The sequence below is a fragment of the Schistocerca serialis genome, chromosome 2, assembly GCF_023864345.2.
Source record: "Schistocerca serialis cubense isolate TAMUIC-IGC-003099 chromosome 2, iqSchSeri2.2, whole genome shotgun sequence".
Classification (NCBI taxonomy): Eukaryota; Metazoa; Arthropoda; class Insecta; order Orthoptera; family Acrididae; genus Schistocerca; species Schistocerca serialis.
The window spans coordinates 369,746,603-369,760,778 of NC_064639.1; the positions used below are offsets into that span (position 1 = coordinate 369,746,603).

The 14,176-nt window shown below is 43.7% G+C and overlaps 1 protein-coding gene across 2 annotated transcripts in view; it reads left to right on the plus strand.

Annotated features, from left to right (window-relative positions):
- LOC126455553 (cubilin-like) overlaps positions 1-14,176 on the plus strand; it is a 686,613-nt gene that overhangs the window by 477,029 nt on the left and 195,408 nt on the right. For both annotated transcript variants that reach the window (XM_050091307.1, XM_050091309.1), the window contains exon 6: positions 7,520-7,673. In XM_050091307.1, coding sequence (XP_049947264.1) covers positions 7,520-7,673 — 154 coding nt within the window. The remainder of the gene's footprint in view (positions 1-7,519; positions 7,674-14,176) is intronic.

Genomic DNA, 14,176 nt, shown 5'->3' on the forward strand with positions numbered 1-14,176 from the left:
GACGGCACATGAGTGGACCCAGAGCGTCGGCGGTGAACCGCTAATGACTAGAACTGCGCCGCTATAAATAGCCGGTGCGCTGAGGTACACCTGTGATCTATTTCCGCGCACGTGGGAGGGAAGTAGATACCCAGCGAACAGTAACCCAGGTGGCGCTTGCGCTACCATGTACCGGTTTCAATACGAATAAGGCTGGTGATCGAAGTCCTGGGAAGCGACGCCTTGGGACTGTTACGTGTGCGCTGTGTCTCCGTCCCAAGGGTTGCCGATCCCTTCAGGGGCCTATGACAACCGACTTCGTGCAGGAAGCCAAATTCATTGATTTCCCTTCTTCTATTCCCAATTCACTTTCGATGCCAAATGTCTTTCGAAAGTATTGTCATGACCCTCCACCATGCTGAAACAGCAGAACTCATTTGCTTGCTCTTCACTCAAATTATGACTGACGAGTGTGGTGGTCACTGCGTACTACCATTCATTATTTTCGTCGTTGGTTGACTTATCCTAGTATAAATACAATGCTAAATAGACTAATACTTCACGATGTCATTCGAAAGTAGAAATACTACAATTTAGATTTGGTAATCGATCTTCTTAAATTTGAGGGTTATATTCTATGATACGTATGGATGTTGGTGATGGATATGGCAAATCAGACATTTAACCATAGACACAGTAGCTAAAGATGTCTGCCCTTCTGAGGAATATAGCATGCCAACACAAAACCAGATCCGTGGAAACTCTAGGGGGCAGTGCAAATGTTTACTGCTGACCATGTTCAATATCAGATGTGAAAAATCTAAAACTTTACAGCTGCTTCCACCAGCGATATCGAATTGTTGTAAAGACATTGGTTTTGTACTGTATAGGGGCGTTGTTCAGTTCTACATCAAGCCATTGTGATGTTCGTTGTATGTACGGCTTGCAATATTCACCTGTTATATGAGTCGTGTGTTTCTCAAATCAAGAATTATATGTGCTACTAACTTTCCTCCGACAACTTTACTCGTACGTACAAAACTGAATTCTCTCTCCCCTTTCTCTGTCCATCTCCTCCTCTCCCCGCTCTCAGCCTACCTTCTATTCCCCTTCTCCCTGACCATCCCCTTCTGCCCTCTACTTATATATTCGTCTCCTCCTCTCACTCTCTCCGTTAATCGCCTCATACCCCTCTATCTGTCCATCCCCTCTTCTCCATCCCTGTCCACATCCTCCTGCCCCTCTCTGCCTGCTGCGACGTGACTATCTGTCCAATAGCATGTCACTCCAATCCGACTAAGCCAGTGTTGTGTCTGAGACAAGTAAACAAATAAATAATCAAAGTACAATAACTGTGTTCTTCGGGACACTGAAATGTAACGTACCACTCTTGTATAAATGAATACAAATAGCACCTCCAGGAACGGGTAACTTCCAGTCTCCAAGTACCTAACTCGATACAGTATAAAACTGAGAGTTTCTCTTACAAATCTGCATCTATCAAGTTTTATTCCAAGATGACTTCCTGGAGATCCACGGTATTGGAAACTGCACCATTCTCCGTAGACTGCAGTAAATATTAGCTCGCGTGCTTCTTAGTGTGGACTCCAACGGTGGGCTGGTCGTACAGTGAACTTGCAGAGGACTTAGCGTAGACTGTCTGCAAAGGCCCAGAGGCAAAGGTTATATTATCAAGCGCATGACTACATTCAAGCCGCACAATTAGCTTCCGCTGGCCGACATGACAAGCTGTTGGCTCATTGGCCTTCTGCGTAACACAATGTCATCAGTCATGTGACTGGTAACTGCGGAAGGCGTGGAATTGTAGTTACGTTGGTTGCGGTGTCCGCTTGGGTGGCCGTTGGTGTCAGCCTTGTCGAACAGCAGCGCCTACTGTTTATGCAAGTAGTAACACCGCGTCGTACAAACGGATGTAGTGCGACGAGGGCCAGAGGACGTAATACTGTCCGTTATCTAATACTCCTCTCTCTGACTCACCCCTCCTTATACCTCTTTCACTGCGCATCTCTTCCTCCCCTTTCTCTCTCCATTTCTTCCACCCGCTCTGCCCATCTCCTCTCCCCTCTGTCAGTTTTCTCCTCCACCCTCTGTCTATGTTACTCTGTTTTTACCTCCACCTGAACGGGAGGTAGTTCTTACCCCCACAGTACCTTTTTGAAGAAAATAAAAGGTATGTACACCGAGTCTGCTTGAACTCGATCTAGTGATTTAGTAGCAGATGAGGAACATTTTACAGTACACGAATATATCCTGACACTAATACACTTCTAACATTCTGCGTGGTGTCTGTTTGTTCTATATCGTGTCTCCCTACCACTTTCGCCCAACGACGCTCTGAGCATGTTTTTTAGGGAATTGACTAGTTTGAACCTGGGACCTGTTGCTGGTAAGGAGACGCCAGACCACACATGACATGTAGAATTCAGAAGGGTTCAGTGAGACTAACGATGATATAACCAAATACTTAATGATTTCAGCATCAGCTCCACTGCACTCCCTGTAAAAGAATCTTAATACTAACTAAATTTAGTGGAAGGGGTTCAAGGCTTTCCTATTTTTAGTTAGCTGGTAAAATAACGTCGAAAAAGCAGTTAAGTTTACCATTGGAAATTTTAACTCACAAAACATCGTTTATAAATTTCACTATTGATAAAAGGAAATGTTTTAATACAGGATGGTAAAAACCAACTGCGTTCAACAAAAATGTGAACGAATATTCCCTGAATGAGATCCCAAGTTCTAAAATGAATCGAAGGATGACCTATGCCATATCACATCTATAATCTAGGTTTAAATTAAGTTTCACAAAAGAGAAAACTAACAAAATGGTCTACAGTGACCCTCAATTATCTTTAATTACTTATCTAACTTGTCGTAAATTACAGTGGCTGATGTGGCTTCTCAATAACTATATAACAGAAAAATCATCGCGTTTCAGATTTTTACTTCAAGTGGCAAATGTGAACACCATGAGCTTTAATTGACGATCGACACTAGTATTACGCAAAAAGGGGGTGTAACAGATGAGACTTCTGCAGTTCTGAGTGAAGCTTTATGCGCTGTTATGCGGCATCGCGTGCGTTAATTACCTTGTCGGTGTTCGTCAGGGGGCGGCGGGCAGCACAGCTCCGCTCACCTAGCCATCTCCTAAGCAACTCCTCTACTAACTTCTCCTTACTACAATTTACCGAAGTAGGTTTAAAAAAAACTATCTGGCTGTGTTTTCATCTGACCAATCAGGGTCTCAATGTTAACCTTAAGCTCCGCCTACAAAAATTCTGTCTATCCAATTAGAAACGTTATACTTTTCGTGGTGGGGCAATGTTTTTAAAGTTTGCAACGTAACAGAGACGCGAAAAAGTCTCACGCTAAAACTTGCAGCTGGTGTGGTCCTTTTAGCGTTATCGTAAGATCTATACTGTTCTTCTGGAGGGCTCTAGCTTTTAACATGGGCTGGGGGGTGGTCCTAACGTAACAGAGACGCGAGAAAGTCTCACGCTGAAACTTGCAGGTGGTGTGGTCCTAGCGGTTAGCTGTCGACGTGGTTGTCCGTCCGTCCCTTATCGTAGGGCCTTCCAGCTTAACACGGTTCTGCTCTCGGCTTCTGTTCTCGTTTCTCCCCTTGGAACTGCGTCTGTCTCACGGTGGGAAGGTATGACATGCATTTAGGCATTCTTGTGTTAGTCTGTGGTATTCCATTTGCTCACTCGTTACTCGTATTACTTTGGTTAATTTAATGTCACGATATATTTGAAGCTATGTGACATACTACAGGATTTGCTTATCATGTCAGGGTTTTCATGGAAGGTGTTGGGTTTACCTGACGCCTTACACACTGAAGCGCCAAAGAAACTGGTATAGGCATGTATTTCCAAATGCAAAGATACGCAAACAGGCAGAATACGGCCCTGCGGTCGGCAACGCGTTTATAAGACAACAAGTGTGTGGCGCAGTTTTTAGATCGGTTACTGCTGCTACAGAGCCATGTTATTTAGATTTAAGTGAGTTTGAAAGTGATGTTCCAGTCGGCGCAGAAGAGATAGGACACAGCATCTCTGAGGTGGCGATGAACTGGGGATTTTCCCGTACGTACCGTGAATATCACGAATCCGGTGAAACATCAAATCTCCGACATTGCTGCGACCGGAAAAAGATCCTGCAACAACGGGACTAAAGACGCCTGAAGAGAATCTTTCAACATGACAGAAGAGCAACCCTTCCCGCAAACTGCTGCAGATATCGGCACTGGGCAATGAACAAGTGCCAGCGTGCGAACCATTCAACGCAACATCAAATGATATGGGCATTCGGAGCCGAAGGCCCACACGTGTACCCTTGATGACTGCACGATACAAAGCTTTACGCGTTGCCTGAGTTCGTCAACACCGACATTGGACCGTCGATTACTGGAAACATGTTGGCTGGTCGGACAAGTCTCGTTTCAAATTGTATCAACCGGATGAACGTGTACGGGTATGGAGACAACCTCATGAATCCATGGACGCAGCATGTCAGCAGCGTAGTGTTAAGGCTGGTGGAGGCTCTATAATGGCCTGGGACGTGTGCATTTGGAGTGGTATGGGACCCCTGATACGTCTAGAAACGACTTTAACCGGTGACACGTACGTAAGCGTCCTGTCTGATCGCCTGCATGCATTCACGTCCATTGGGCATTTCCAACAGGAAAATGCGACACCCCACACATCCAGAATTACTACAGAGTGGCTCCAGGAACGCACATCTGAGTTTAAACACTTTCGCTGGCTACCGAACTCCCCAGAGATGAACATTATTAGGCGCATCTGGGATGCCTCGCAACGTGCTGTTCAGAAGAGATCTCCACCCTGTCGTACTCATACTGATTTATGGACAGCGCTGTAGGATTCGTGGTGTCAGTTTCCTACAGCACTACTTCAAACGTTAGTAGAGTCCCTGGCAAGTCGTGTTGCGGCAGTTCTGCTTGCTCACGGGGCGCTACACGGTATTAGGCAGTTTCTCTGGCTCTTCAGTGTATATTTCTGACAATGTCTGCTGGAGAGGTTTATTAAATTCAGTGTAATGAAAGATTCACATGTAAAGTTTTTCTTTCCTTGATCTCATGGAGGTACACTTGATTACTAGTTTCGGCAGGGCTAAGTGGTCAGAAGATCTGAAGATGGCAGCTTAGCCCCGCCGAAACTAGTAGACTAGTGTACATACATGCGATCAAGGCAATACAAACTTCTTATTTGAAGCTTTCTTTACATTTATATATTTCAGTTGAATAAATTATACATAGGACGAGACTCTCACGTCTTCATAAAAACAAAAAAAAAAAAACGTTTTAAGACTCAGTTTCAGTCATCATTATCTTTTTGCACGGGAAAAACGTCAAATAATCTGTTGGATGTATTCCTTGAAAACGTGACATGAATACTGTGATGGGAAGAAAATACAGCAGCAGTATTATAATTGTGATTGGTGAGCTATGCTACACAGTGTTAGATGTACTCAGCGGAAGAATATTAGTTACCTCTTGAAAGATCACTCTGCTCTCTTCGGAGAGCAGCAGACGGTCTAGGTCCGTTACCTGGCAGTCATTTGACACTCCAGTGCCGATTTAAGTCACGGGGCTGAGAAGTCATAGGTTTGCCATTCGGTTGTACGGGATCAACGAAGTACTAAGCGTCGAAACACATACCTGACATATTATAGAAAGGAGTTATCGCGTTTGGACGTGCCCGTGACGCATCGTGAATGATGTCCTATTTATTTTTCGTACTTTTTCATACTTTTCCACATGTCTAAATGGACTGTCGTATCATTCGCAGAAAAGTAACATGACGTAACACCAGTGGTTATACGAGTGTTGGAACACAAATAGTGGCAACTATTTATTCACAGCCGATATAAAAGAGTTAGGTGTTTGCACTTGTTACTGTCTTTCAAAGTAGTCACCAGCGTTGTGTAGAACCCGTTGGCAGTGTTGTGGAAGGCATAGTATACCGTTAGCAGAGCCTGTTCTGTTGATGATGCGAATGGAACGGTCTAAATTTATGGTGATTCTCATGTACGGCTGTGATGGTGTTATCCTAACGCATTACGTTCCCCCTCCACAGACCATCAATGCACAGTATTGCTGTTCGTTTTTGGAGCATCACCTAAGACCAGCTTTGCGAAAGAAGCGGCGACACTTTCTGCGCAACCCACCCATCATTTTGCACGGCAATGCGCGGGCGCATACAGCGCAAGCTGTGGCTGCTTTGTTCGGTCGATGGGACTGGGACGTACTGTACCATTCGCCACACTCCCCGGACTTAAGTCCTTGTGACTTTGGTTTGATTCCAAAGATGACAGGCTGTACACCGCTCCATTCGCACCATCAACATAACAGGCTCTGCTAACGGTATACTACGCTTTACACATCGCTGGCAACGGGTTCTACACAACGCTGGTGACTACATTGAAGGACAGTAACAGGTGCAAAGATGTAACTCTTTTCTATCGGTTGTGAATAAATAATTGCCACTATTTACGTTGCAACCCTCGTAAAAAGAAGCTAAATGCTGTTACCGGAAGCTCTTTTTCTAGACATCATCCCACGTTTCAGAGGGCTCGCAAGATGGTCGATTGTACCATAGAAACCAGTGAAGTTAGTGAGAAGTAATACAACTGATGGTGTTACTGGTGCTGCTCATAAATGTTCTTCAAACTTCTATATCTTTGGGAAGATAATGCTGACGAAACTTCCGTTCTCTAGGAAGTAAGAGACATTAACAGGATGACATGCATACATTCATTGATTGAGGAACACTCAGGTACCCTAAATAACCCAATCCAAAACCCATAGAAAACCATTTGGATGTAGGATGTTTGGAACATCTGGTTAAGAGTAGCCATGCACATCGCCATAACTTTGCAGCCCTTAGAGGACGTAATAACGAACGAGTTGTTTTAGTTGGCTACAGCATACCTAAAGAATCTTGTGGACTCACATCCTCACCAAATTGAAGCCATTGTCCTGAGGTGATGACTAATTTTGTTCAGTGTGGATATCTACAAAGCGGTATGTACTGAAACGCATTAGTGGCGCCGCGCGGGATTAGACGATCGGTCCAAGGCGCTGCAGTCATGGACTGTACGAGTGGTCCCGCCGGAGATTCGAGTCCTCCCTCGGGCATGGGTGTGTGTGTTTGTCCTTAGGATAATATAGGTTAAGTAGTGTGTAAGCTTAGGGACTGGTAACCTTAGCAGTTAAATCCCATAAGATTTCACTTTTTTTTTGGCATTAGTGATGGTACAGATTGTTGGAACAACACATCGGAAGAATACCAGCCAGAAAAATATCAGTTAGGTCGAGGCTTGGACCTGAAAATCTGAAGGACGCTAAAGACGTTAGTCTGCAGCTGCAGAGGAGCAATAGTAACTACGCGTACACCATATAATAATGGCCTGCCCTGTCATGTGTTCATCCATTGACCAATGATGGCAGACGTGAGCGGGCTGGTGTTGTGACGGCTGTTCTTATGTGGTGTCGCAGGCTCGTTCCGGTCGGACGGCCGACCGGTGCTGGGTACGGAGTGCGACCAGCTGTTCTCCAGCGGGGACGGCCCCCGCAGCGGCCGCTTCTTCTCGCCGAGGTACCCCTCCAGCTACCCCAGCAACACAACCTGCAAGTACTACTTCAGGGCCAGGTAAGCCGTCCACACATCCAAATGTGGTTTCATTAACATGTCTGTTGACTTACCATATGATGTAACTCTCTTCAACTCGACGTTCACTTCATATATCCGAGATAGATTGCAAACAACCGACGTGGTCCAAATCATAAGCTCTCTGTATTATAAGCTGCTTCTGATGTGGCGTAATGGCTTTCGGCTACTACGCAGCACTGCTTTAAATTATGCCCTGGTTTCCATGACGATGTTGTTACTTATATTTATTTTTCTAATTTTCGTTGGGTGCTTCAAGTTTTTTTTAATGTGTTATGTCTTTCAGAAAGGATCCGTAGCCTTATCACCGTGTATGGGAAATCAGACGTACCTCTTATTCACAATGAGATATTAGGTTTTGCGTTCGATACCTTGTATGCTTCAAAAAGCCTCTCGCGAAAATGTAGTTTTCCAGAGGATCGTATCTCAATAGATTACAGAGACAAGAAGTCAAGTTCTTTGGATATTCCTTGCCCTAGCGAACGATTGTAAACCTATAGGAAGAACTGTAATACTATAGCCATTCTACTGTAAAGCGTCAAAATTTAAGAATCGCACACTTTCTCCAGACCAAGCAAATTGAGCAGATCGGTTGGTTCTTTCCCGTTAGGTGAGATCTGTGATAGCCCTTAATCGGCTTAAAAAAGCGTCATTTGCTCCTGGGCGGACTTGAGAAAATTCCGAGAAACCATGATCAATATCACTTGCGGGGATGGCTAGCTCTGTAATTTCTATTTATGGCATACCGTCGAATTCTTTCCATTTTTTCTTGAGAAGATGGTTTCTTGGAACCATGAATCATTTTCCGATAACATTATCGCTTACCGAGATTCAGAGATTCAAAGTTATCGTACTTAGGCAATAAAATATGCACCTAATATCCGGCCTCTAGGAGTTGTATGAGACAGGCCAAATACCCAGAGACTTCAAGAGGGATATAATAATCCCAACTGCAAAGAAAGAAGTTGCTGACAGGTGTGAAAATTACCGAACTGTCAGTGTAGTAAGCCATAGTTCCAATCCACTAACATCAATTCTTTACAGAAAAATGGAAAAACTGGTAGAAGCCGGCCTTGGAGAAGATCAGTTTGGATTCCAGAGAAATGTAGAAACACGCGAGGCAATACTGACCCCATGACTCATTGTGGAAGACAGGATAAGGAATGACTAACAAATGTTTATAGCATTTGTATACTTAGACAAAGCATTTGACAATGTTGACTGGAAAGCTCTCTTTGAAATTCTGTAGGCAGTAAGGAAAATACAGGGAGCCAAAGGCTATTTACAATTTGTGCAGAAACCAGACGACAGTAATGAGAGTCGAGGGTCATGAAAGGAAGGCAGCGGTAAGAAGGGAGTGAAACACGGTTGTAGCTTATTCCCAATGTAATTCAGAAGCAGAAATGGAAGTCAAAGAAAAATTTGGAGTAGGAATTAAATTTCCGGGAAAAGAAATTAACACTTTGAGGGTTGCCGACGACATTTCAATTCTGTCAGAGATAGCAAAGGACCTGGAGGAGCAGTTGAACGGAATGAACATAGACTTGAAAGGAGGTTATAAGATGAGCATCAGCAAAAGCAAGACAAGGATAATAGAATGTGGTTGATCTACGAGGGTCAGTCAAAAAGTAATGCCTCCTATTTTTTTTTCTACGTTTAATTGTCAGGAAATTTAAATGCAATTACATAGGTTGAAAACCACAACATTGAGGATCATTTTGTCATTTTTCAATGTAATCTCCACCCATCTCTACAGTTTTGGTCCATCTTTGAACAAGGGCATGTATCCCAGCACGGTAAAAATCACAGCTCTGCTTCCTAAGCCATTGACGCACGGATGTTTTGACGGCCTCCTCATCTTCAAAATGAATCCCACGATTAGCTTCTTTTAGTGGCCCGAACAGATGGAAGTCTGATGGTGCCAGGTCAGGGCTGTATGGGGGATGAGGCAAAACTTCCCATCCAATTTTGACAATCTCGTCAGAGGTGTGACGACTGGTGTGTGGTCTTGCATTGTCATGCAAAAGAAGAACATCTGCCATTGATTTTGTTGGGCGAACTCGCTGAAGACGTGCTTTAAGTTTGTTGAGGGTTGTAACGTATTGAACAGAATTTATTGTGCATCCCTGCTCCAAAAAATCAACCAGAATCACACCCTCTGTATCCCAGAAAACTGTTGCCATAACTTTCCCTGCCGATCGCACAGCTTTGAATTTTTTCTTCCTCGGCGAGCTTGTGTGACGCCACTCCATTGACTGCCTCTTTGATTCGGGTTCAAAAAAATGCACCCATGTTTCGTCCCCGGTCACAATTTTTTTCAGAAACTCATCTCCCTCCAAACGGAAGCGCTGCAAGTGTTGGGAGGCTATTGTTTTCCTTGCCTCTTTATTCTGATCGGTTAACATTCTTGGAACCCACCGTGCACAAACTTTTGAGTACCCCAATTGTTTAATAATCGTGATCACACTGCCTTTACTAAGAGAAATAATGCGACACACTTCATCTGCAGTCACCCGACGGCCACCACGAATGATGTCATCAACTTGCTGAATGTTGTGTGGAGTCACTGCACTCACCGGCCTGCCGCCCCGCTTTTCGTCAGTCAACGGTGTTTGCCCTTCAGCTTCCTTACAACGACGAACCCATCGTCTAACAGTGCTGACATCCACTGTCACAACACCATACACCTTCTTCAGTCTTTCATGAATGTGTATGGGCGTTTCACCTTCTGCATTCAAGAATTCAATCACACAACGCTGTCTCAAACGAACATCGATGTCGGCCATCTTACAAACTTCTGCTGTGCTGCCACCTGTTGACACAGAAAGTTACTACTGCAGTGGATTGCAGAAGAAGGTTTGAGGAATGGCGCCAAATTCAAATTTTTCACTTAACTTAATTTCTTTAAGTAGAAAAAAAATGGGAGGCATTACTTTTTGACCGACCCTCGTATATAAGGTGATTCTGAAGGAATCAGATTAGGAACGAGACACTTAAAGTAGTATATGAATCTTGTTTACCTAGGTGGGAGAATAAATGATGATGGGCGAAGTAGAGAAGATATAAAATACAGACTTGCAATGGCAAGACAAGTGTTTCTGAAAGAAAAAAAATTGTTAACATCGAATATAGATGTAAGCGTTAAGAAATTTCTCCTGAAGGTATTTGTCTGGAGTGTAGCCATGTATGGAAGTGAAACAAGGTTGACAAACAGATTAGACAGTAAGAGAATAGAGGCTTTTAAGACGAGGTGCTATAGAAGAATGCTGAAGATTAGGTGTGCAAATCACGTAACTAATCAGGAGGTACTGAACAGAATTGAGGAGACAAGAAATTTGTGGCACAACCTGACCAAAAGAAGGGATCCGTTGATAGGACAGATTCTGACACATCAATAGCCAATTTGGTATTGAGGGGAAGTGTTGGAGGGGTGGGGGATGGGGGGTGGGGTTTGGTCAAAAATCGTAAAAGAGAGACCAAGATTGCAGTAGTTGTTCGGAGGTGAAAAGTCCTGCTCAGGATAGAGCAGCATGGAGAGCTGCATCAAACCACTCTTCGGACTGAAGGCCACAACAACAACATCCGTTGTGAGGCGTAAGTGTAGTTTTAACTGGTGGAATTAACACGTGGCAACGGTTATGGAGATATCGCATGGGTTCTGAGATCACGAAACTACGTTTTTACTCGTCATTTTTCACCAACCAATCTTCACGACGTGTTATCTCTGTATATCGGGCACTTCCCGCCTATACAGGCTGTCTTGACCTTGAAATCATATGATAGTGCCGTCTGGCGGCGTAGACATCTCACAAAAATTATTTTGTCATTCTAAATTCTTTGTACTTATAAATCAAACACTACATATTTTGATGTAGTGTAGATGCAGCCTGAAACTGTGCATTTTGTGTAAAGTGAACTTGCTTTGCACGCGGATGACTTTGTGTTAACCTTATATTATGCGTACTCATTTGCTATTCATGTGTGTCAAAATGTGTAAATGTGCCGATACATACAAATAAAATGTCAAAAGAAACTTCCTGGCAGACCGAGACTCGAACTCGGGACCTTCTCATTCTGGAAATATCCGCCAGGCTTTAGCTAAGCTTTGTTTCCGCAATATCCTTTCTTGCAGGAGTGCTAGTTCAGCGAGTTTCGCAGAAGAGCTTCTGAGAAGTTTGGGATGTAGGACACGAGGTACTGGCAGAACTGAAGTTGTGAGGACGGCTCGTGAGTCGTGCTTGGGTAGCTCACTTGGTAGAGCACTTGCCCGCGAAAGGCAAAGGTCCCGAGTTCGAGTTTCGTTCTGGCACACAGGTTTAATCTGCCAGGAAGGTTCTTTTGTATGTATCGGCACATTTACAAATTGTGACACACATAAGTAGCTAATGAGTATGCATAATATAAGGTTAACACAAAGTCAAAACTTTACTGACCTATCGCATTTCTTTATATAAGCAGCGCAGCCTGCTGTAACAGGGCGAAGAAGGAAATCAGTTCAAAGTGTTCCTGTTGGAGCACGCAAAAGTCGAATACGCTCCCCTATAAAGACTGTGACAAAAAATGGGAAAACAGGTACCTCAATCCTCATTCCACCTTCGTCACCAAACACTCTGGCATGCGAAAATATTCGCATCTTTTTCTGCTGAATGAACATAGCAGAGAGAAAGTGACGGTGGAAGAGAAAGAAGTCAGTTTCAGTGGAAGAGAAAGAGAGAGTAGACAGTGATGTTAAGAGAGAGAGAGAGGAGCAGTCAAAAAGAAACAGAGATGGAAGAAGATAGCAGCATTGGGAGCCAAAGAAAGAGTAGATATTGACGGTCAGTGAGAGTGGGGACTACACACATGCTTTGGGGGTCTGAGCGCTCCGAGACTTGTGAATTTTAAACACGTGGGTATGGGAGAAAAGTAATTTTGGATCTGCCCAGGGTACAGCGGCGACGTTAGCAATGGGAAAGAAAGACAAAAGGAGACAGAGTAAGTGAGAGAGGAGACAGTGCTGGTGGGGTTTACTGTAGATCAATGGGAAAGAAGGAGACCGATGGAGAAACACATCTATAGCCAGTGGCACTGAGAGGGAGACGCTGATTATGAAGAGTTAGCTACAAAGAGGGTCTGAATAAAAGGATGTGCAATGCCCTTTGTGAAAAGTGTGCAAGTATGCTCGCATGCCAAAATTTTTGGTGAGGAAGGCGGAATGAAGACTGAGACACCTGGTTCCCCACTTTTCTGGCAGAGTCTTTTAAAGGGGAGCACGATCTTATTTTTTGTACTCCGACAAGAGCATTTTTCGCCTCATAAAGTAATCCTCCAAAACCTGGTGTGAGACTACTATTAACATTAACTTCAAATTACTTTTTAGAAGAGACTTTTGAAGCAACTGATGTCTTGCAATTGAAGCAAGAGATCAATATATGCTGAGTTTTACAATTTTTTTACTTAAGAGACAAATATTTAATTAATTAAAACGCCGATTATAAAAACTTCGATAAACATACGTCGATGTCTTTCGTAATACTTTTTCTTCACGAAATCCAGTTTCATTTCCTAATGTGCTTATCAAACAAATACGTTTGACGTACATTAGTGTGGTTTTATTCTCGTGGTATTTAGTCGTGTATGTCATTTGTCCTTCCATGTCCTTGAAACTGGGTTCAATATTACCTGCGAAAAAATGCTCCTAACACAGCACAAAAAAGGTGAAACCCTCCTGTTTAAAAGTAGGGCACCGGCTGCCTCATTTCACCTTCCCCTCAGCACATCTAAAAATGCTCCCAAAAATTTTGGCATGTAAAATTATTAGCGTTCTTTTTTATATGTGAATCACTTCTCAGTCCTGCAAGCTCCGCTTACTGTAAATCGATCACAGCAACTAGGCCATCGCTGCAAGTCGTTCACACACATCCTAACCCGCTTGTTGATGCTCACTCTCTCATTCAGCGCTCTTCATTGTCGTTTTCGCACTGTGTCTGTCACTGCCTTCCGTCTCACAGCCACAGTCTCCTCCGTTCTCTCCTTCTACTACTGTCTCCTTTCATTGTAACTGTTTCTATCTTTCTTGCTGCTACAATCTCATTCAGTCCTTCTCACTGTTGCTGTCCCTTCTCACTGTCGCTATCTCACTCTTACTCATTTTCATTGCCATAGACTCAATCTCTCATTATCGCTGGCTCTCACCCACTTCCACGTTCTCCTCCTCTGTTTTCCCGTCCCACTGGCACTGTCTCCTTTACTCTTTTCCTAGCATTCCTTAGGCATTCTCAACTAAGTTCCTTTACCATTCTATCCCTCTCGTTCTCTGACACTGTCACTGTGTCCTTCGCTCTTTCTATACAATCACTATCTAGTATGTTGCAATACTTACTACTTTTCCGTCTGTTTCCATTCCCACTCCTTCTCTTGAAGCAGAAAAGGGCAAATATGTTTGCATACTAAAAGTTTGTGAACATTATTAAGGGTGCTGGAGAAGATAGAATGAGTCATCTGGC